Genomic DNA, 23,746 nt, shown 5'->3' on the forward strand with positions numbered 1-23,746 from the left:
TTTTTTGGGGGCCATTTGCCTTTTATTATTAATCGCATAATCTGGATTTGAATTCTTTGCCAGATTTATGTATTGCAAATATTTTTTCTCAGTCTTTGACTTTTATTTCTTATTGGTATTTTTTGATGAATGGAAGTTTTTAATTTTGATGAAGTCCAATTGATAAATTTTCCTTTTTCAGTTAGTGCATAGTTCAGTGTAGAAACCTTGCCTATTCCCAGATCATAGAGACACTCTCCTATGGTTTTCCTGGGAGGTTTATGGTTTTGACTTTTACATTTATTACTGTAATACATTATTACTGTACTACATCTTGTAATACATAAACAATAGGTCTTAGTTTGTGTGGCTATAACAAAGCTGTCCATAGACCGGGTGGCTTATATACCATAGAAGTTTATTTTTTACAGTTCTGGAGGATGAAATCTGAGAATAGGGTGCCAGCATGGGCGGGTTCTGGTGAGGGCCCTCTTTCACCATGTAGACTGTTGTATTCTCGTTGTATCTTCACGTGGCAGAGACACTGGAAAGCTCCCTGGGGTCTCTTTCATAAAGGTAGTAATCTCACTCATGAAGCCTCTACCCTCATGACCTAAGTGCCTCCCAAGTGCCCCGCTTCCTAATATCATCACATTGGGAGTTAGGATTTCAATGCATAAATTTGGAGGAGGCACAAACATTCAGTTCATAATAGAGTGGATTGAGGTTTTTGTTTTTGTTTTTTCTAAATATACATTCAGTTCACTCAGATCCATTTTTGAAAATATTGCCTTGCCTCATTGAATGACTGGTACTTTTGTCAACATCAGCTGAACACACATTTAGTCCTGATTATGAACCCTCTATTCTGTTCTATCCATGTATTCATCTATCTTTTTGCAAATACCGCACTGACCTGATTACTGAAACTTTAGTCTGAAAATCAGCTAGTGTAAGTCCTTCAACTTTGCTCTTATTTTCCATGATTGTTTTGCCCATTCTAGGTTTAGGATATCATTGTCATTATTCAAAAGTTCATCGTTACGTTTGATGCTATCTCTAGGTTTTGCAAAGATGCCCATTAATAGGGTTGAAGATATTCCCTCATACTCTTAAGTTTGCTGAGAAATTGATCACAAATAGGCACGGAATTTTGTCAAGTTATTCTTCTGCATCGGTTGAAATGATTATATTTTTCTATGTTACTGGGGAAATATATTGAATTATCAAATATTAATCAAACTCTGAATTTCTAATATTAGCCCTCCTTTGTCCTCTATATAGACTACTAGAAACAGGGTATACTTTGTCTGACATTAGTATAATTAACAGCTTTTATTTTTGTTTGGTGCTTGCATGATATACCATTTTCCATCCTTTGATTTTCAGCTTTCTAACCTTTGACTTTCACCTTTTGTGTTTATGTGTTTAAGGATTGTCTTATATGTGCAGCATATAAGTTTGATTTTGCTTTTCAGTCTAAGAATGTTTACCTTTAAATTAGAATATCTAGTTTATTTACATGTGATATAAATGCTGATATATTTATATCTACCACTTAACTATTTTCTATTTGTCTCACTGGATTTATGTTCCATTTTAGCTTTTTTTCCCTTTTATTGATTAGTCTAATATTTATCAAAATAATAATCACTAGTATTTTAATATTCAACCTTCTCCTGTATTAGTTTGTTAGCTCTAAATTCTTTTATTATTTTTTATGGTCACCATAGAAATAACAAAAAAATTATTTAATCTCTTACAATCTCACATAAATTAGTAGTTTTATCACTTTCCAAGCAAGGCAAGGATCATGAAACACTTAAATTTATCTTGCTTCACTCTTGTGCTTTTTTCACATGAATTCCATTTCTACACATATTTTACATCCTATCTTATATTACTATTAATGTGATTGATTTGCATAATCAATATTTATGTATCCCCATATGTTTCTCCTTTATGTTATAATCCAGTTACAGACTGAGCTGATTTGATGTGGACTGTGATTTTATAAAACTTGTTCTGCTTCACCTGGTGCATCCTGTTCTGAGGGTGGAGCTATCCAGGGGTCCTGGCTGAGATTCTGGGTTCTGATTGTGTACTTGAACCTGTAATTCTTTGAAAGTCTTAACTCCAATTTTGATTCCTCAGCACCATGAGACTTCCAGAAACTTTACCCTGATTTTCAGCAGCTTTCTGCTTGGTTTTGTATCCTGTGCTTTGTGTAGCCTAAAATGTGATAATCTTTCTAGAGGGAAACCACCAAGTGTCAGTCTCACTTTTCTTTATTATTTTATTTTTATTTTTTTTCTGTTCTTTCTTTTTCTTTTTCTTTTTTTATTATACTTTAAGTTCTAGGGTACATGTGCATAACGTGCAGGTTTGTTACATATGTATACTTGTGCCATGTTGGTGTGCTGCACCCCTCAACTCGTCAGTACCCATCAAGTCATCATTTATATCATGTACTTTTCTTTACTTCCTTCTCTCCAGGATCTCAGTTCCTCAAGTTCTAGCTGCTTTGGAGCACTTGAATATTTACAATTTTATGTCTACAGCCTTGTGAATGTATCAACAATTTTCCTTGCTTCTTTCCCTCTTAGTTAAGACTCTCTGCCTGGATTCTTAGTCTGTTGTCCTGTATCAAGAATCATCAAAAATTCCGAAGGGACAAATAGCTTGAAGACGATCTGCTTACCTCTCTGAAGTCCTGTTCCTTCCAACTTATTGATCTGTTGGATTCTGGTTGCCATGACAGCTTCTCAATATCTTCCAGTGGCGTAAAAAAATTTATCTGGTTTTTCTTGTTGTTTTCAGTGGTAGAGTAAGTTTGCCCTGGGGTACTACCTATTAGCTGAAAGCAGACATCTTCTTATACCAATCTTGATCCCTCCCTTTTATATTATGTCTACCACTTAATACTATTGGAGGATGTTAGAAAACCAATAACTTTCTCAACAGGCTTTGATGTGACTATGTTGTTCTTTAGGACTATGGTGATTATACTTGTAATACTATGAGAGAAGTTGTATGACAATTGCTTATTCAGTTCTTTTTCAGGTTCCATGTGTGATGACATGAAGGTATTAATGCCTCTGCTTAAAGAGAAATACAAGTGTAAAATAAACCTTAGTGGAAATAGGTGTCTAATATTGAGGTTAGTGCTATAGCCAAGAATTTCATAATCTTCACAAAATTTTAGGTTTTAGTGTTATAAGTCCTTTATAATTATCATTACATCTTCAGTTTTAAGCCTCTTACTAAGTAATTATTCCTTTTTTTCAAAACATTCTGAGGTGAAAATTTTAACTATTGGTAAGTTGTTTTCATCATCCTTTTCTCTTCCCATCAGTGATAAATCAAAGTAAGATAATAAAAAGTCTGACTTTGGCAGTTTGTCATCTAAAGTCTATCTGGAAGCACAGCAGGCTATTTTCCCTTTTGTGTAACTTGATTTGCCTTTATTTCCTCCTAATTTTGAGCATCTGTTTTCTCATTGGAAAAGATGCCTATATGTGAGAACAAACACTTAAAATGTAGGTACAATAAAATAATGTATTTACAACATGAAAAGTACTAACTGTACTCTACTGTAGAATTCTGAAATAAGAAAAACTTCAGTAGTAATCAATTTAAAAAATATTAGTACTGTGCCAAATTCTATCATTTAAATTTGGCATGTCTCCTTAGTAGCTGTTCATATCTTTTAATACATAGTTTTAGAATGTTTACATTATATCTTTTTTTAAGTGAAAGAAAATATGTGTGCAGCCCCATATAGTATCTTAGTTATTGGGGTAAAGCTAAGAGGAAAAGGAATCATACTCTGAATTATTAGGTCATGATAACTTTATTTTTATAATAGAAGTTATTGCTTATTTTTATATTAAAAATAATAAATACTTACAGTGTGCAATTTGGAATATATTGGGAAGCACAAGGAAGCTAATAGTAATTACTTCCAGTTATATCTAGAAAGAAAAATCACCATTGATATTTTTATGTATATCCTTATTTTAGCACACACATATATACATACAAGCATATACATGCACATTATTTTTACCATTTTTTTTAATTTAAATTTTCCTGGGGACATTATGACATTCAATATTAAATTTTAAAATTAATTTAAGAATTTATAATGAAATAATTGCTTTTGCTATCCCTGCAATTAGCAAAGTAATAGAGAAGTTCAAAATTATTTCTTGCTAATATTCATATTAAGAATATTTCTATATTCTGTTTTGATTTATTCAATCATTCATTTAACACTCATAATAAGTAGAGTGGCCATATGTCTTTGTACCTATCCAGACAGTCCCAAGTTATCCCTTTTTTATGGCTTAATTATAAAGAAAACTTCTTTCACTCTTAAAAGTAATAGATTTGCATGAGAAATTCTATGGTTTTCTTAATTATTTGAAAAAATTGGTAAGGTAATTCTGTACCACGTAAGGTAATTCTGACATGAATTATATCGGTCTTTAGAGACTATGGCCTATGGGAGATTAGAATTAACAGTAATAACATATAAGGAGTAAAAAGGATCACAGGAGAGATACCGAGATTTCACCTACATTGCAATGTGAATTGTACAGGAATTTGACAAACATGTTGGAATTGTGAAGGAAACGTATGAAAGATTCTATGAAGGCTAAGGATCCTTTAGGGAACCTAAACATTACCAAAGAAACAGAGGGAAGAAAAATAATAAGGTACCATTTTGCAACCCTCAGTTTAGCAAAAATTAAGAAATAAAGAATCCTGATGAGACTTTTGTTTTGGGTAGAATGAAAGAGACTGTGGCTGAATAGCTCCCAAGAAGAATAATTGGAAAAACAATAGGAAAGACAAAGGTAATTTATTTACAGCAGGGAGCTACTGAAATGATGAAGATTAATGAGACTAAAATCTCAGAGAGAGAACTGAAAACTGAGACAATTATCTGCAGCCATGTTTCCATGGGGCAAACACTGATAGTGCAAATTTGCCAAATCAGGGCAGTATCTGGAGGCTGAGTGTATTTGTTCATTCTCACACCACCATACAGAACTACCTGAGACTGGGTAATTTATGAAGAAAATAGGTCTAATTGACCCACAGTTTCACAGGCTTAACGGGAATCACAACTGAGAGGCCTCAGGAAACTTACAATCATGGCAGAAGGCGAAGGGAAAGCAAGCAAGTCTTACCATGGCAGAGCAGGAAAGCAAATGAGTGAAGGGGGAAGTGCCACACACCTTCAAAGAATCAGATCTCATGAGAGCACACTCACTATCACAAGAAGATTAAGGGGAAAGGGGGAAGCCTGCTTCCATGATGCAATCGCCTCCCACGAGGCCCCTTCTCCAACACAGGGATTACAATTCGAGATGGGATTTGGGTATGACAGAGAACTAAACCATATCCCTGTATTTCCAGAGTTGGGCCCAGCGGAGAATCAATGGAAGGAGCAAAGGAAACAGGAAATCTTTTGGTCACGAAGGACTGGGGTGAGGAAATGAAAGGCCAGAGAGGCTTCACCACAGGTCCAGCTTCTCCCTCAGCACATTTGCTGATGTCTGCCATTGGGTGGGTCAGAAAGATTAAAAGATAAGCTGAATACATCTGGCATACAGAATAGGTTTCCATGGAGTTCTCCAGTACTGAGAGACAGACTCATCGAGGAGAGAGCTCAAAAACACTTTCATAATCATGTGAAGCTAAAATGACAGAATTGAAGACTCAAAGTCATTCAAACACATGATAAAGGTTCCCTGTCGAGATATTTTTTCTAATTTTGAAGCTATCTGCAGCAGACCAAAAAGCAGGTGATGGAGAGAAAGACCCACCAGATGAAGTGCAATAGTGCACAGCCAGGCTTTCTGTTGAAAGTCCTAAAGGGGTATGCTTTATGGTAGACTGATTTTTATCAAAATTGCAAAATGACTGTGACTCAGCTGAGTCACTGGTTGGATTATGTTAAGCAGTGTCCCTCTACTTAGCAGAGAAAATAGTAAAGCAAGATAGCACTTTCTAGGGCCTCAACATAATCTTATTTTATATGTTCACAGAGTCTCATCTGATATAAAATACTATTAGGCATGCCAAGAGATAGGACCATATTTCTGGAAAACCTGGGGAAACAGACAGTAGAAGCAGACCCCCATGTGATACACTATTGGAGAACGTTAGAAAACCAAGTCAGGATTCTTAACATTGGTAAATAAAGGAAAAGAATCATCTATTTGCCTTACATTTTCTGTTTCAACTCTGTCTCAGAGGAACTAAATAGATGATGAGGGAAAATTCTTCTTTAGAAAGGAAATATAGTTGACAGATACAAAAAGGATGATAGAATTGCATCATCACTTTGAAGTCTCATAATAAAATAATTTATCTACACTCTGATAATTAATGGCTACTAAAACCACCAGAGGAAAGACTGATGGGATGTTTTTACAAAGTATGCATCAGGATGACAACATCTGATATCTCTGAAAATTGCCATAATAAAAAGTTAATTTTAAAAATGTTTAAAAACCAAACAGAATGCCTAAAAACCTCATACACTAGTGTAAATTGTGCAAGAACTTTGCAGAGCAAATTGGCAATATATAAGAAAGATGAATGTGCATGCTCAACAAAGTACCAATTCTAGTTCTAAGTAAATATCATGGGAAAAATCTCCCACGTTTGTGCAAGAAGACATACTTGACAATGGTTATTGCAGCATTGAAAAAATAGCAGAATGTAGGAAACAAACTAAATGATCATCAGTAGAAGAATGGATTATTTGTTAAAGTGTGGTATTTATTCAATTTAGTTTAAGTGAGTGAACTAGAGCTATACATACCAACATAATACTGTGCAAAAAGGGAAATTGTTGGATGGAAATGTAGAGTAATGTCAAGTATGTAAAATACAACATGCTAAACACTATCATGTATTATTTACTGACACATATGAGTATACATGTTGTAAAAGCATTAAAATATGCCAAGCGACAATACATACCAATTTGTCTCTTTAAAAGGAGAAGATTCATATTTAAAATAATATACAGAGGGCTTCAAACATATCCTTAGTATTTTCAAAAGAAAGAAGATTTTAATAATGCAAAATGTTAATATTTGGCAAATCTATGGTAGTAACTAAACTGAATGTTATTAAATCATTCTCTGTAGTCTTTTACTAGTTTATGAATCTTAATATTAAAAATTTTGAAATGAAGCAATATTTTACACCTATATGGAAAAACTGCATTGTGCATATAAGAGGTTTGACATACATGCATGTGTTAAAAGGAAGGGTGGAAAAAAATTTCCGTTTTCAGAGAGCCTGCACACATACTCAGAGCTCCATTCTCCATTCCTATGAACAAATGCTGAAAAACAAATATTAAAATTCAGAAAATAGGCAAATGCATTTGGCTTTTGAGAGCAATCAAAGGCACAAATTATGTATTTATCTATAAAAACAACATAAAATAGACTGTACCCTGCTAAAATGGTCTTGAGTGGTGGCTGTCATTCTTTATGATTACTTTGGACAGCTGCTGCATTATTATTTCCATGGTGAGCTTTCTATATTTTTGAGACTGACCATCTGGAATTGTATAGACCATTTTATCTCTGCTAAAAAGTAGGTTAACCTCCAAACTTCCATAAACATGCAACTTCATAGACAGCTAACCTGACTGTGTGCCTCACCTGTTCCTGAAAAATCCATTCAAAGTCACTGTTGCCCAAATAAAAAAATCTGGAAGAGAGAGAAAATAAAGTCTAGTTTATTTTCTACTAGAAGATATTGACATTCTTAAGTAAGGAAAGTGGTTGAAGTCAACGAGTAAAATGAAGGGAAGTTTGAGATCCTATGAAATAAGTCTAAGCTAAATACACACTGATATTTAAAATATCTGGGTCTTTTGTCTGTGTCTTTATTTTTCCATCCTTCAAAATAAGGGTATTAATAGCAATGGCTTATGGCTTAGGCTGGAATAGCATTTTGCTATTTGAAAGCATTTTCACACATACTTTTTCAACAATCCTTCTTTATGGGTGAAAAAAATGAGTCTGAAAGAAGTGATCATACAATTGGAAAGTGCCAGGCCTCCTGACTCAATGTCCAGAGATCTCATTGCTAACATCATACTGAGTAAAATTTATTTGTAACAAATTCTGACTTCATTTAAAAAATAAATCTTTACATAGAAAGTGGGGAAGAATGGGTGACCTGATGTAAATAAAATAACATATTAAAGCAAAGTCATACAGAGTTAAGTATCTCTCAAAGACAGAGAGGCTGTTATATCAAGGAAGATTATTTGGACAATGGAAATATATGGGTAAAGCTATGCAGAATCCATCAGTGTATGACAAGCAGTGACTTTACAAAAGAGAAAGGAAAGGAAAAAGGAATGGGAAGAGGAGGGGAGGAGAAGGAATGGGAGGGGAGGGGAGGGAGGGAGGGAAAGAGAGGAAGGAAGGAAGGAAAGAAAAAAGGAAGGAAGGAGAGAAGGGAAGAGAAAGAGAGAGAGATCTTTGCACTTTAAGAATAAATTGAAGAGGATTCTTTCTAACTAAACTACTTCTGGGGTTTCTTTAAATCCACAACTTCTGCCAAAAGATTCAAGCACAGATTTGGGACTTATATTTGACAAGCCCCCATATGCTACATTTTCCCTCCAAGCTTTTACTCTGGCCTACTGAATCTGTGGTTGATTGAATATGTGGTTTTGCAATTACTAAAAATACCCTGAAGTCAACCTCTTTCTCTCAGTTTTTATGCAGTTGATAAAATGACCACTCTGGCCTCAGATTTTACATGGCTTAGCCTGTAACCTTTAATAAAACACTCCTTTCATAAAAGCAAGGTCTGGACATAGGGCCATTTATATTTCACTTCAATGCAAAGTGAAAGTCAGAGACCAAAAAAAAAGGGATCATAAAGGAGATGCTCTATAGTTTTTTTTTTTTTTTTTTTTTTTCAAACCTCTCCATCAATAGTTAATTAGGGTGTCTTTGGGATTACTCAAAGTTACTGTGTGAAGCTTGGCTGTCAATATGCCTGAAAGCCTCAAAGGAACCACAGAACTGTCCCCTAACTGCAGGAGTAGTTTAAAGAGGGAATGTAAGTCACAGAGGCCACAGAGCTTCCTGTCCAATTCCCAGGAGACACAGAAGTACAGATGCAGCCCGGATACACCACACTGTGCAACTGTGCTAAGGTCAGTACATCAAGTCTCTAAGTTGTCAAGGCATACCCCTACCCCTTATTTTTATCATTAGACATCCCCAGCAGGCAGGACCAGCTGCATTATTTGCAGGGCCCAGTGCAAAATGAAAACACGGAGCCCCTGATTCAAAAAGTAGGGGAAGTGTTAACGGTACTGCATTATAAAGCCATAGTTTCTCTTGATTTGTCATGGTGTTTTGTATTTTTCATTTAGTGCTGTGTTCCCTTGTGTGGGGCAAATGAAGTCCCACCAGACACGGCCGCCCCCATTTTGTGACTGCATGTGCATGGCCCACAGGCTGCCAGGTTCCCCTCCAGCCAGTCACTGGGCAGAGGCCATAGGGAAGTTGAACCAGTTACCTCTCTTTCTCACATGCCTCTTGCCTCAGTCCATATTAGACAGGCAACTCCCAAGGGTATTGCAATAACAGTGCAGAGACATCTAAGATATCTGGATAAAGGATGGTTAAGAGGCTTGCCACTGCGTGTTGCCTACCAAAAGTGTAGTGGCACTGCCAGTCCAGGGAGGAGAGAGCCACTGCCATCCATTGTCTTGAGATAGTGCAGGGCACATACATCAGACCCTGATCTCATCAGGACTTGTGCCCAACCCCTTGTCAGTGGTGTGCAATGGAAATATATGGGTACAGCTATGCTGAATTCATCAGTGTACGACAAGCAGTGACTTTACAAAAGGAAGAAAGGAAAGGAAAAAGGAATGGGAAGAGGAGGGAAGGAGAGGGAAAGGGAGGAGAGATGAGGGAGGGAGGGAGAGAGGGAAAGTGGTAGTGATTTCTAGGCAGGAACAGGTAGTGGGAGACTGGACAGGGCTGAGACCCAGGGGACAAGAGTCCAAAAAACCCATAGCCTGTCCAGAAAGGAAGGGAGGCTGCAAGATGGGGGCCATGTGTAAACTGAGGCTCCAATCTCCCAGCTCATGCTCTATTTTCCCATTGACCATCACTTACAAAATACAAATTAAAAGATAACATTATTATGAATTTCAAGAGGATGATCACAGAGCACTAAACATCAAGTGCAGGGCTCTTTGGAGGGAGGGATTGTGTTTGTCTGTCTGTGCTGGTTACAGGCCCATGAAGCTGGTCCTGCCAGGGCCCCAGTTCTTAGTGCCAATTGAATAGACCATATACAGACATTCCTCATAAGTAGAATTAATTAGAGGGTCAAGAGCATGCAAACAAGGCAACGCCTAATGCTTTGAGTGTATTTTCTATCTTCTTTCATGAGAAATGAATATTTGTTTGAATATTATTTTACATATTACTTCCCACTAACTTCATTTATATATTCAGACATACCTTTACTCCTGATCATCTCCTTGCTACCATTTTCATTGTTTCAATGATCTTTGTGATTTCGAGTGGGCATCTTGAATGTCAGGGGCATATTACCCTGACAAGTTTGATAGCAAGCAGTGTCTCTTTTTCTAAGTTTCTTAAATGAATGGATTATCGCAGTAATAATGAAGTTACACCAAAGTGTCTCAAATTCTTATTTTTGGATGAGGATTTCAAATTACTCTGGGTAGATCATGCACCTTTAAATGATTTCGTGAATGGTCCAAACTTGATGGAATCGTACATATGGATTAATTTTGTTGCTTCTCTGTTACATTCATTGTGCTATGGAAAACCTTTTCTTGCCTTATACATTCAGATCAAATCCCTTGCTTTCAGGTAGTGAACATCTGTTCCAGAGTATTCTTTTTTAAAAATTAAAACTGACAGCTCTTCTTTCCAGCACGTGTCAGGCCTCAGCCTGAAAGACTTGGAATGGGAAGGGGCATGGTCTCCTCCTGCAATACCTCTTCCTCCTCTTTCTTCTGAGTTTTCACTCTTCTGTCTACTTTGATGGGAAAAAGAGATAGAAGAGAAGGAAAAGGTCTTTGACTTGCCAGGAGCCTTTGTGGTCCTCTTCCAGGTTACCCTGGACAATTGTTACCAGGATCTTCTGGGTAGAGGGTCAGAGGTTGACTCATAGAAAGCACTGATGAGTTTGAGGAGCCCTATAGGGAACTGCATCACTGCAGAGTCCCCTGACATGAGAGATTTCTCTCCAGTTGAACCAACCTCATCCATACCACCTGTAGCATGTGCTAATAGTTCACCCTAAGCATCTTGTCCCTGAAATTATTTTCTATGACAGGCAGCCCGCTTATGTGGCATGATAGCCAGACAGCTTTATCCCACCACCTTCTGCAGTGCTAGCTGACTTATGGGAAAAGCACTTATCCTTATTCCAAAAAATGATGGAAAGACCAACTACCCATAGCCGCCCATCAGCGTTGTCATGTCTAGCCAGTTCTCTTCTCCGTCTGCCAAAGGGGCACAGAGGACAGATTATCCTAGGTGCTGTATAGGGAGACATCCAATTAGGGAATGAGATGATATTCTTCCCTTGTACAGATTCTTCCAGTCTCAACAGGTGGGTCTCTTGCTGCTCCCCATCTCTCTACCATTGGACACTTTCTGTCTTGTGAATGCCAAGAGATAAGTGTGACTTTATATGTAGTGACAGCAATGCATTCATGATGCCATAATATGCAGGAAAATTAAGAGTGCAATTAAGTCACAGTGTCAGACAAACTCTTTCACTTCCTTTAAGAGGGGTAGAAGGCGGGAAGAATCAGCCTACATCAAAGTGAGTATAGGTGAAGTCCACTGCCACCAGGGATAAAGAAAGGTGTCAACAGTGGAGGGAAAGAGCAAACCTGGGATAGACACACACACAGAGAGCAAAAAAACATCTGCCACTTGGAAAGAGATGCACCCCACTGACATGGCTTTATGAAATAGCCTGGCAATAAGAAACAGCCAGGCAGAGCGGAGACCACACAGGACATGGAGGTGGAGGCAATACAGAGCAAGGCTCAGGGCCAGGCACTGCCTGAGTGGTGGACTTGCCATATCTGTACACATGTATAACCCCCTCGCTCACTGGGTGTCTTTTTCTTTTCAATCTTCAGGAAGAGGCAGCCAGAATTCTCGCCCACCAGCCAATGTCCGTCGGCACATGTGCAGCTTTGAAAACCCCCACACTGCAGTGAATGTGTAAGAGAAGCTGCATGGAAAATCTAGTGTTTTGCCCCTTGCTTTCTCTCTCCTGGGTTTTTCCACTTTCTAACATGGAAACAGATGTGGTGCATGCCATCAGAATGAAGAATTCATTTACGTGCCATGGTTTGCACGACTGCCTTAAATTTATCGTCCATCGTTCTTAAAAGGACACTGTCAAGTTGTTCATTTAGTCTTTTTGCTGTTTTATGTTTTGATGCACTATTTTTTTTTTTTTTTTCTGATTCTGGAGATTCACTTTTGTTTGTGACTCCCACTCACAAGCTCGAAAGTGAATTTTTCCCCTTCAGAAATTTGTCAGCTTCTCCTTGGCAAACAGAGCTCTTTCTTTTCTTTTCTTTTTTTGCCTTTTTGTGGTTGCACAAATGTTTGAAATGATGCTGTCTGCACTAAAGTAAAAGTCATAGCTTGAATTTATGGAAGAGTTCTATCATGTCAGTTTGCAGGGGTGGGTGCCAACATGAGCCTCTGCTGGGTGCCTCCCACGCCCTGGGGAGCACAAAACAAAAGTTTTGTGTGTCCCACAAAAAGTATACTTTACATAAAGGAAAAGTAGTCATTTTCCTAACATTATGAGTGATTTTTATCAGATTTCCTCGTCTGATAAAAACAATGCATGTTTGGTCCCATTTTTGACCTTTAGATCTTGACAGTGTCTTTTTAAGTTAACAGAAGAACATAGACCATGTTCAGTTCGTTGTGCACGGAGTCTGTGGTCATTTTCAGCTGTTCCTTTACAGCCCTTCAAACTCCTGGGAGAGTCAAAGGTACACATTCCTGCAGCAGGAGGGAGTCCACTGATGAGGTGCCTGTGGCTTGAATAGCTCTTCAGATGAGAAGAGCCTGATTTGTTCAAATGTCTGCTACTGAACCTGGCCATGGAGACTGGTGAATAGGGCCATAACATCTCTTCCCTTCACTCGGTGGAGTGCACTGGGAAGTCTGTTGTCTGCCTTTCTGCTTTTCCTTATACAAGCCCAAATAGAAAGAGTGTGGTCTCCACCAAATCATATTGATTCTTAGAGGAATAAATGTGGTAGTCCTGCTGGTGTTCCAGGTAGTAACTGAGAGGCATCTGTACATCTAGGCCAGAGCCACTCTACTGTGGCTGGATGAATTCTCTGTAATTCTCCCAAGCTCAGAAGGCACTGAATGTTTCTTGCATCATGGGGTGAGTCTAACCAAGGACACAGCAAGGAGATTCTAATTGTGAGAGCTGCTGGCTGCCTGTCAAAAAGGATTGATGGGAATGGGTAGATGTGCTTGTCTTATCATGACAGCAGGGCCAGAGAGAGAGGAGAGTTGACTGACATTTTGTGACTAAAAGCAAAAGTAAAAGCTGAATGTGGCACCTCCCTGGTGGGTGACAGAAAATAAAGTAACAATCAGCAAAGCTAACAGACTGGCCATTAAGAACTTTCAGAATAGGATCTATTCAAACTTTCCTTCTTCAGACCATAAAGGATTAGGAAGAGATAAGTAGGTTTAAATCAGTGCACCATAGACTAAACTAAGACTGGATATTTTTAGCCATGGTTGTTCCTGTTAAATTTTTTTTTTTTTTAAAGATATGTTCTCCTGTGACCTTCAGTTCCCACTGTTTTTGTGAATAGGCAAGGCAAAGAGATTAGTGATGATGGAAATAAAGCTGCCTACTGGACCATTATGATCTGTCTAGATCTATCCTACTCCTGAGAAATAATCCCAACAGAGCAATGCAGCTGTAATTTTTATTGCAATTAGAAAATCGGCAAATTTTCCAGTTGCAGGAAATATGGCAGTTGCATTTCTTTGTTGGGAAATTGGCAAATTGGAAAATTTATCAGTTTTCCCATTTCCCAGGGTAAATTGTGAGAACTCCAGGTAGAGGCGAGGAGCATCAAAATCTCTTACTATTAAGAGATTGTTTCTGGTAGCATAAAGCATAGAAGAAATAATAATGTTTTGGTCTGAAGTTCCTTTAAAGGGAGCATAATTTACATTCATCTATAATTCCTGAAGAAATATAATCATATTTTTTATACCTCTGCTAAAGCAATGCCATGGTACCAACATGTTGTCTTAAACAGACTTTGGTACAAGAATTTCTTAGATCAGCCATTAATCATGATTACATTGGACCAAAGACCATTCAAAATATACTTGGAAAAATTTTAATATCCATCAGAATTCTATTCTTTAATATGAAATAAATTGAGCAATTTTCTTGGGAGAGTGGAGCCTCTACCCAGACAAAGTTTATGGTGCCTTCCATACTTTACTGAATTTGATTAGGTAATTTTATCTCTGAATGTCTTTTTCTTTATTGATCAAATGAAGAAAGCACAGGTCTTAATAAAGGCAAACTGATTTTCTTTCTATTGTATTTTATCTGGTGTCATATAACTTGAGGATGTAGGATGTAATTGATCTAAACATCCTAAAAGAAGAACTGCATATTTAGACTTTGTGATATTCTCTAATTTCAGCAAGCCAATGGCTCTCTGACTAGCTTAAGATGAAGGTAGAATTAAAGGGGAAAAGGCTAAGCTTCACAATACTATTTAAGATGTAATATCAACAGAAACTACCAAGTTCTCATATAATTAGAAAGCACACTCAGAGATTCTCTACCTTACAGCCAGTGGGGAGTCAAAAAGATGAGAAATTGTAATTATGTTCAGATAGGCCCCCAAGTTTGAGAATACATTCTAAATATGCAGACTTTTCTGGAAGGCTTACAAGAAGTGGAGCTGGAGTCAGTGGGAGTCCTTTGTATTGATGACAAACTTGGGGTTGCCTGGGAAAACAGAAGTCTGATTCAACTGGTGTCAAATAGTTCTTAGGCCTGAGAGTCTACAAGACCTACTTCTCAAGCTGCACTGGGGTACCAGAGGGCTGATGAATGTGAAGTTGAACTATTTGGACAGTTGTATTTCCAGCATTCCTTTGGGAAAGTTTTGGTGGGGTCAGAACCTCCCCTTCCTTGACAGGCCTCATATTCTAGCTGTAGCTGCAGGAGCCAGAGCAGAACTGCCCCGAAGCCTGTGCCTTTTGATATTTTTTCTTGATGAACCAATTCTCTCCTTGCTGGGACTCGATGGTGTTTTCTGTTTCCATTTTTACTTTCAGAGAAAACAAGGGCTACCCTCCTCAGGTTCCAAAGAATGAGCCTCTCTTTCTTATGCGAAGGTCTTGCATTGTCTGTGGGCTTTCTGGATACTGTCCTTATATCTGTTGTGAAGCTATTAAGCCTAGAGGCAAAGACTTGATTTGGACATAAGAAAGACAGGTGTTGTGTAAGCTTCCCCTTCAGGCAGCTTGTGCAGGAGGCTTCCCTTCTGATGATCTCAAACACCCACCCACTGTTGTTCCCATTTTAAACCTCTCTGGATCAGAGAACAGTGTACTCTGCAGATGTAACTAGTACTTACTGAAACAAATAAAACAGACAGGTTCACTGAATGCCAAAGATACACTAATCTGTTTACACCACCCACTCTCAACTCTCAAGAGTGCTGTAAATATTGGGTTTTCTGTTTGGGGGATTGCGATAGTTATCTAATGAAAGAAAAACCAAAGCAAGATCCTGAACCTGTTGTTGCTGGAACTGCAGCCTCAGGCCTGCCCCAGATGTCCACACGGTAACTATACATTATTCTATACATTCTGTAGGCCTAACGGTGTTTTCCTCCAATTGAGCCACCTGAGATATTTACTCTTAATGCTGCTGCATTTGATCTTGTCTGTCTTTTGAAGTTTGAGCAAAAGGTTCGGGTGCTTTGTAACAATTATGTGGTGTTTTCTAAACCAGATTGCTTTTCCTGAGATTAGGAGGCCAAATAAAATTAAACAATAGAAGGAGGAAGCTGGTGGCATAAGCAGAAACAATTAAAGTTATCTGGGATTAAATAAATAGCATTTTGCAGGGTAATATTGTATTTTTATAATGTGTTTACTCTTTTTTGATATAAAGGGATTTGATTTTATATATTTTTCTGTTCTTAATATCACAGTAGTTGGTTCCCAGCCTTTTCAAATAACATACTCTCTTTTCTCACCAAAACAGTTCTTAAGCCTTCACCTGAATCTATTATTACTAAATGTACCTCTATTCATGGCCATCTGAATACGGAACAAAATAAAAGCTTCCCAGAATTTAGTTACACATGTATTGAATAGCACGCTTTATTATAACAGCATCCACATACATTTAAAAACAGCAGTGCGTTGTCTACAAATACATAATATTTATTCAGTCTAAAAACAATGCTTAATGCAGGTATAGATACATGGACCTTTCAGATTATCTATGGACCACAGGTAAGAAATGACTCATCCCAAAGGACCAAAGTTTATACTCAGTGCTGCAATGTCTGTGAGATGATACATTCCTTCTCCTATCTTTGGTTTTTAAAAAGCAATTTGTTTTGTCCTTGAAAAAAAGATTACGCTAATTTTGTTAGTCTGATAAATGCCCTGAGGTGTGAGATCTGTTTCCTAATTAAATAGTACTTTACAGCAAATCTAGAGCAAGACTGAGGGGAACGACAGTTACCAATTTTGAAGGCCATAGCGAAAATGTTCCATCTCAACAATAAAAATTGGATTTAATTAAAACAGAACTAAATTATGATTATATCTGTCTGCAACATGATTAATAATACTGTTAACTTATGGGTGCTTTTGATTTAAAAAGAGGCCAGCATAGAACCTATGGACAATGAGGAAAACAGCCCATGTGAATGAGTGGGATCACCTTAGGGCTTTACAGGAAACAAGCTATCTTTTTGCTATTATGTGTGGAAACTAAGGGACAGCTAAGCCTGCTGGTTGAATTAGAGGCAGACTAGTTCTCAAGGGACCTGTTTTTTTTGTTGTTGTTGTTTTTATTTTTATTATTATTATTTTTTTTTTAACACACACACAACTAAATAGATACAGGATAACATTTTGTTTAAGCATTTTTTTGGTAAACATTAAGAAGGCATTTCCTAACGCGTATTAAGAAGTAGGAAGGTGGGGAAGGAAACATTTTTTTCTTTTTTCTTTTTTTTTCTAATTTTTTTTTTATTATTATACTTTAAATTCTAGGGTACATGTGCACAACGCGCAGGTTTGTTACATATGTATACCTGTGCCATGTTGGTGTGCTGCACCCATCAGCTTGTCATTACCCATTAACTCATCATTTACATCAGGTATAACTCCCAGTGCAATCCCTCCCCCCTCCCCCCGCCCATGATAGGCCCCGGTGTGTGATGTTCCCCTTCCCGAGTCCAAGTGATCTCATTGTTCAGTTCTCCCCTATGAGTGAGAATATGCGGTGCTTGGTTTTCTGTTCTTGCGATAGTTTGCTGAGAATGATGGTTTCATTTTTTTCATTGCAATTTAAAATGATGCAAATCATTGAGTTGGATGTTGTATGTAGTAAGGCATTCTTAAGGAGGGCAAATAAGTTTTATATTTGCCTTTCTAGAAGAGGCATATTGAATGCATAAAGAGAAACAAAGTGTGTATAGTGGTAGATGAGGGGGTTGTTGAGAAATATTAAGTGAGGGATGAGCTTACCTAGAGTTTTAAGCTCAGAACAACAGCTGTGGATTCTGGCAGTGATTCTGGCTGGCTGGTTGACTACCTGTTCTTGCCAGGGACACCACTGGCCTGTTCTTTAGTTTGTTCACTTCAGAAAAGAGTCAGCTATTCCAACAACATAGTGTGGAAGTCAATGAGACAATTTTTTAAAACTTTACAAGTACTTATACAGTCTCAGATAAAGTGTAAAGCATATATTTGAAAGAAATATTAACTTTGATATAATAGAGATGACCTTTTTTTCCTAGAAAATTAAAAATGCAGTGTAGGTTATCAGATATATGGAGGAACTACCTATTTCCCAAATAATGAGGTCAACACTTTTAACTGTTTTATCTATTTTAAAGCCTTTATATCCAAAATTTTCTATAATCAATATCAGACTTTTACACTCGTGTACTTATCTGTCTCACTTTACATTTCAAGATTATAAAATATGAAATGTCAAAACATTTCCTTCATCATAAATGGTGCTCACATATAATTTTTGAAGTATTCGTTCTTGTATTCTCAAGATGATTAAATAAGCCATTATTTAAACTACTAATCATTTCCTACATTTTTTCAAACAAAAACTAGAATATAGTCTATTTCACCTCCACTTCAAAAAAAAAGTTCATTTTCATATTCCTTTTAATGTCACACATGTGTTATTATTATGCTACTTTCTCTGTCATTTTACTGAGTACAGAGAAAAAGCAAACTTCTTAAAAAAAAAAAAAAGAAACAATTATTTCCTGATTTAAGGATTACCACCGTTGTTATTAATAGAAGGCTATGGTAAGGTACCACCATATGCTAAAAGTTATACAGAAAAGAAGCTAAGTCCAGAAGTAAGATCAGAGTTATTACAATAGGACAGAATTTGGGGTGTATGCCACAGTACATCTCATTATTTTCTTATTCAGGGAGAAATTCCATATCCCTGGTTTTCTGTGGGTGCCAAGAAGATGAGAGTTGATACAGTTGGGAGACTGCTGGCACCCTAAGACTTTCTTCACCAAGGCTCAATGAGTAGATGTCTTTGTCTCAGTAACTGCTGCTTTGTCTCAATCATAATCTTGTTCCTAATGTTCCTAGTGTGAAAATCCCAAATTAGCTGCTGTGAATCAGGGCCTTTATGTGAATTGTGATCCACTGTATGTGTGAGAAATTATGCATTGAAATGTTTTTTAAAAAATCAAAAGCTACGAAGCTCATAAATTGACCATAAGTCCGAGTTTTTCTGTCATCTGCTTTTTTATGTTCCTTATAGGTACCCTGTGTGATCACGCCACCCTGGTCATGGGAAATACTTGCATATGAGAATGGGCAACTGAGAGGATCTATTTTATAATCCCACAACACAACGAGAGTAGCTTTGTATGTGGTTCTTAATTTGTCCCAAGGACAATAGCCATTATTTTGGTTATTCATATGTAACTAAGATTTTTTTTTTTAAAAGTTTTCCTCCATCAGTTGGGAGTTTTTCAAAAGTGTGTGTGTGTGTGTGTGTGTGTGTGTCAGAGAGAAACAGAGAGGGAGAGGGAGAGAGCACAAGGGAGAAAAAGAGCTTTGTGAAATCTTAGACCTAAATGAAAATAGCTATTTCTACAACAAACTGGCTTTTCTCCTCAACAACTTTTCTCAGGGTCAATATTTCCTTCCTTGGCTCAGGATGGAATCACTGGCTGCAGCTCCAGTGGCATCCCGTGGTAACTACAGCTTTTGGTGTTCCTTTTGTAAGAAGAGGCATGGGGTGCTGGAGCAAAGTCCTACAGCAGAGACAGCAGTTAAATTACATTGAGCTAGATTTGCATATGTTTTTATGTATTTTATCCCGTGCGCATGATCTATCTGCAAATAAATCCATCTCTATTTTATTCATAGTTCTAATGGCAAGTCTGTGTCATGGTCTGAACCAGGTGGAGGACAGGTGTCCAAGGGACAGCACATGTGGCACCGCCTCTCTGTGCACGTGAAGACTAATGAGACGGCCTGCAACCAAACAGCCGTCATCAAGCCCCTCACTAAAAGTTACCAAGGCTCTGGCAAGAGCCTTACCTTTTCGGATACCAGCACCAAGACCCTTTACAACGTGGAGGAGGAGGAGGATGCCCAGCCGGTTCGCTTTAGCCCTCCTGGCAGCCCTTCCATGGTGGTGCACAGGCGCGTTCCAAGCGCGGCGACCACTCCGCCTCTGCCGCCCCACCTGACCTCAGAGGAGACTCCCCTCTTCCTGGTTGACCCAGCCCTCCCCAAGGGCTTGCCCCCTCCTCTCCAGCAGCAGCAGCAGCCCCCCCCTCCACAGCAGAAATCGCTAATGGACCAGTTCCAGGGAGTGGTCAGCAACTTCAGCACTGTGATCCCGGATTTTCACGCGGTGCTGGCAGGCCCCGGGGGTCCCGGGAACGGGCTGCGGTCCCTGTACCCGCCCCCGCCACCCCCGCAGCACCTGCAGATGCTGCCGCTGCAGCTGAGCACCTTCGAGGAGGAGCTGGTCTCCCCGCCCGCGGACGACGACGACGACAGCGAGAGGTTTAAGCTCCTCCAGGAGTACGTGTATGAGCACGAGCGGGAAGGGAACACGGAAGAAGACGAACTGGAAGAGGAGGAGGAGGACCTGCAGGCGGCCAGCAAACTGACCCCGGAGGATTCGCCTGCGCTGACGCCTCCGTCGCCTTTTCGCGACTCGGTGGCCTCGGGCAGCTCGGTGCCCAGCTCCCCCGTGTCCGAGTCGGTGCTCTGCACCCCTCCCAACGTGTCCTACGCCTCCGTCATTCTGCGGGACTACAAGCAAAGCTCTTCCACCCTGTAGAGGGGAAGGGTCGACATAGAAAAGCAAGACAAGCCAGAGAGCTCCTACACCTCCAGAGATGTGCGAACAGCTGTGGGGAGAAACCTGGGAGTGGGGGACCTTGCCGGGAGGAGAGGAGGAGACCGCTGCTGCTGCTGCCGCCTTAAGTAAGAAGAGAGGGAAGGACACCAAGCAAAAAATGCTCCAGGTCAGGATTCGGATTCTTGAATTACTCAAAGCCTTCTCTGGAAAGAAAGGGAATTCTGACAAAGCACAATTCCGTATGGTATATAACTTTTATCACAAATCAATAATAATGACATCACAAACATAATCTCCTCTTTTGCACAATTGTGCATAGATATGTATATGCCCCCACACACTGGGCCATGCTTGCTAAGGAACAGCCTACGTGGACATGCCAGTCGGATCATGAGTTCGCCTGATGGCATTCGGAGTGAGTTGGTGGAGCCGGACAGAGCAGGTGCGCGGAGGGGAAGGGCCCAGGCCAGACCCATCCCAAACGGATGATGGGATGATGGGACAGCAGCTCCTTGCTCAGAAACCCTTCTCTCCCCTGGGCTGACTAGACTCCTCATCTTCAGGAGACTCAGGAACGGAGCTGCACAGGGGTCTCTCTTCATCCACTGCAATCCATCCAGTGCCAGCTTTGAGACTGCACTTGAAGAAAGGTGCATGGATCCCCTGCTGCTCTGCGGATGTCCTTTATTTAGGAAAACAGGAATAAGAGCAAAATTATCACCAAAAAGTGCTTCATCAGACGTGCTACAGGAGGAAGGAGCTAGAAATAGGACAGTCCATCAGCATGGGACTTTGAAAAAAAAACCACATGATCAGCTTCTCATGTTCCATATTCACTTATTGGCGATTTGGGGAAAAGGCCAGAAGAAGAGATTATTTCGAGAGTGGCGGGAACCCTTTTGTGGATGAACTTGTGTTTGTGCCAAACGGGCTTTCCATTGACCTTCAATTAAAGAACAAACCATGTGGCAAAATTGTTACCCTTCCACTTACTGTAGCAAATAATACCTACCAGTTGAACTTCTAAGATGCGTATATGTACAATTTGGTGCCATTATTTCTCCTACGTATTACAGAAACAAATCCATCTTTGAATCTAATGATGTACTCATAGCAACTATTACTGGTTTAAATGACAAATAATTCTATCCTATTGTCACTGAAGTCCTTGTAACTAGCGAGTGAATGTGTTCCTGTGTCCTTGTATATGTGCGATCGTAAAATTTGTGCAAAGTAATGTCAAATTGACCTGTCAATGTCAACCTAGTAGTCAATCTAACTGCAATTAGAAATTGTCTTTTGAATATACTCTATATATTTTTTATGTTCCAATAATGTTTTATACATCATTGTCATCAATATCTACAGAAGCTCTTCGAAGGTTTGAATACTATAGCTCAATGTTTTCATACGTGGCTTGGATAGACATTTTTCTTCTAAGATGGAACTTATTTTTCAGATATTTTCTGATGTGGAGACATGTTATTAATGAAGTGGTTTGAAAATTTGTTATATTAAAAGTGCACAAAAACTGAGAGTGAAAATAAACGGTACATTTTATAAGCTTGCACACATTATTAAAACATAAGATTGAACAAAGCATTTAGATTATTCCAAGCTATATTAGGTTTTTTTTTTAAGATTTTCCACAGCTATTTGAGCGTCTAACATACAGTAACATCTAACTCAGCTCATAATTTGTAAAATCTTTATCAATCACATTTTGCCTTCTTTTAATTTTTATGTTCATGGACTTTTATTCCTGTATCTTTGCTGTCATAACTTTTTGTTTCTGTTATTTGCTGTTGTGTAATATCCACTGACATGTAATCCACTTATTCCATCTTTACCATCCCTTTTTATCCCCAATAAAAGGATTTTTCTTGCTGTTTTGATTTCTTCTATTATTTGTGGAATGAATTCAACCCCCCTTAAATATCTTTGTTTATGCCTTACGTTCAGTCACATTTTAATATGCTTCCTTCATATTGAAGCTGCTGATTTCTCAGCCAAAAATCATCTTAGAATCTTTAAATATCCACTGCATCATTTGTTCAGAATTTAACATCCACTCCAATGTTGGAAGCTTGTATTTCTTATACTTCTACTGCCAAGTTTAGTCAGTTCCACACCAAGAATGAACTGCATTTCCTTTAAAAATGATTTTAAAACACCTTTATTATAAAGATCTCATGACCAAGATGTGGACTTCGGTTTCATGTTTTCATTGTAAGAAAGCAGACAGAGGAAAATCAATGGCTCCAGTGATTAATAGATGGGTTTTTAGTAATTGACAAATTCATGAGGGAAAGCATATGATCTCTATTAGTGAATCATGTTTATTTTTTACTCTTAATGCCACTAATATACATCTCTAATATCACAGGGCTTGTGCATTCAGATTTTTTAAAAATTAGAATAGATAAGGAAAACTTATATTCAAGTATAAGATGATATTAGGTTGGTCTAAGACATTTGGTGAACATGTTCATTCAACTGTGATCACTTTATTACTCTGAATGCCTATGATTATCATGATTACGGGGTCTCCTGAATAAATAGAGTATTAGTCCTTATGTCATCATTGTTCAAAATTGGAGACATACACATACATACCCTATACCAAGAGGGCCGAAACTCTTCACCTTAATGTATGTGCTGATACAAGTTGTTCAGCTTCTTGTAAATGTGTTTTCCTTTGGCCTGTTACTGCCTTTTGTCAAATAATCTAGATAACACTGTATAATAAATATTTTCTATTTGTTAAATGTGTATGTTCTTTCTCTGTAGTCTGTGAGAGTTATAATAATAGAAATAGACCAGTAGAAGAAGCAATTCCAAGGTTTTGATTTGACTCAGAACATGTCCTCTGGGTGAAAGCTGGAGAATGCCACACAAGATCTACAGATCAAGTAGGTGAGAAGTACAATTTGACCATGAAGAAGTGGTACCTCATGTTATAGCAGTTTTAAATGAACTCCAAAATTAAAATTTGCAGTGCCCTTGGCAGATATTGTCATTCGTCTTTTTGATGAGGGTGTGAGGCTGAACAAACTCC

At 38.4% G+C, this 23,746-nt stretch overlaps 1 protein-coding gene across 1 annotated transcript in view; it reads left to right on the plus strand.

The window, feature by feature from the left end:
* Window positions 1-23,456, plus strand: part of GRM1 (glutamate metabotropic receptor 1) — a 155,625-nt gene extending 132,169 nt beyond the window's left edge. The window contains exon 8 of the mRNA XM_030929607.1: window positions 19,740-23,456. Coding sequence (XP_030785467.1) covers window positions 19,740-20,667 — 928 coding nt within the window. The 3' untranslated portion in view covers window positions 20,668-23,456. The remainder of the gene's footprint in view (window positions 1-19,739) is intronic.
* The last annotated feature ends 290 nt before the right edge of the window (window positions 23,457-23,746 follow it).

This window comes from Rhinopithecus roxellana, chromosome 4 (assembly GCF_007565055.1).
Source record: "Rhinopithecus roxellana isolate Shanxi Qingling chromosome 4, ASM756505v1, whole genome shotgun sequence".
Taxonomy (NCBI): domain Eukaryota; kingdom Metazoa; phylum Chordata; class Mammalia; order Primates; family Cercopithecidae; genus Rhinopithecus; species Rhinopithecus roxellana.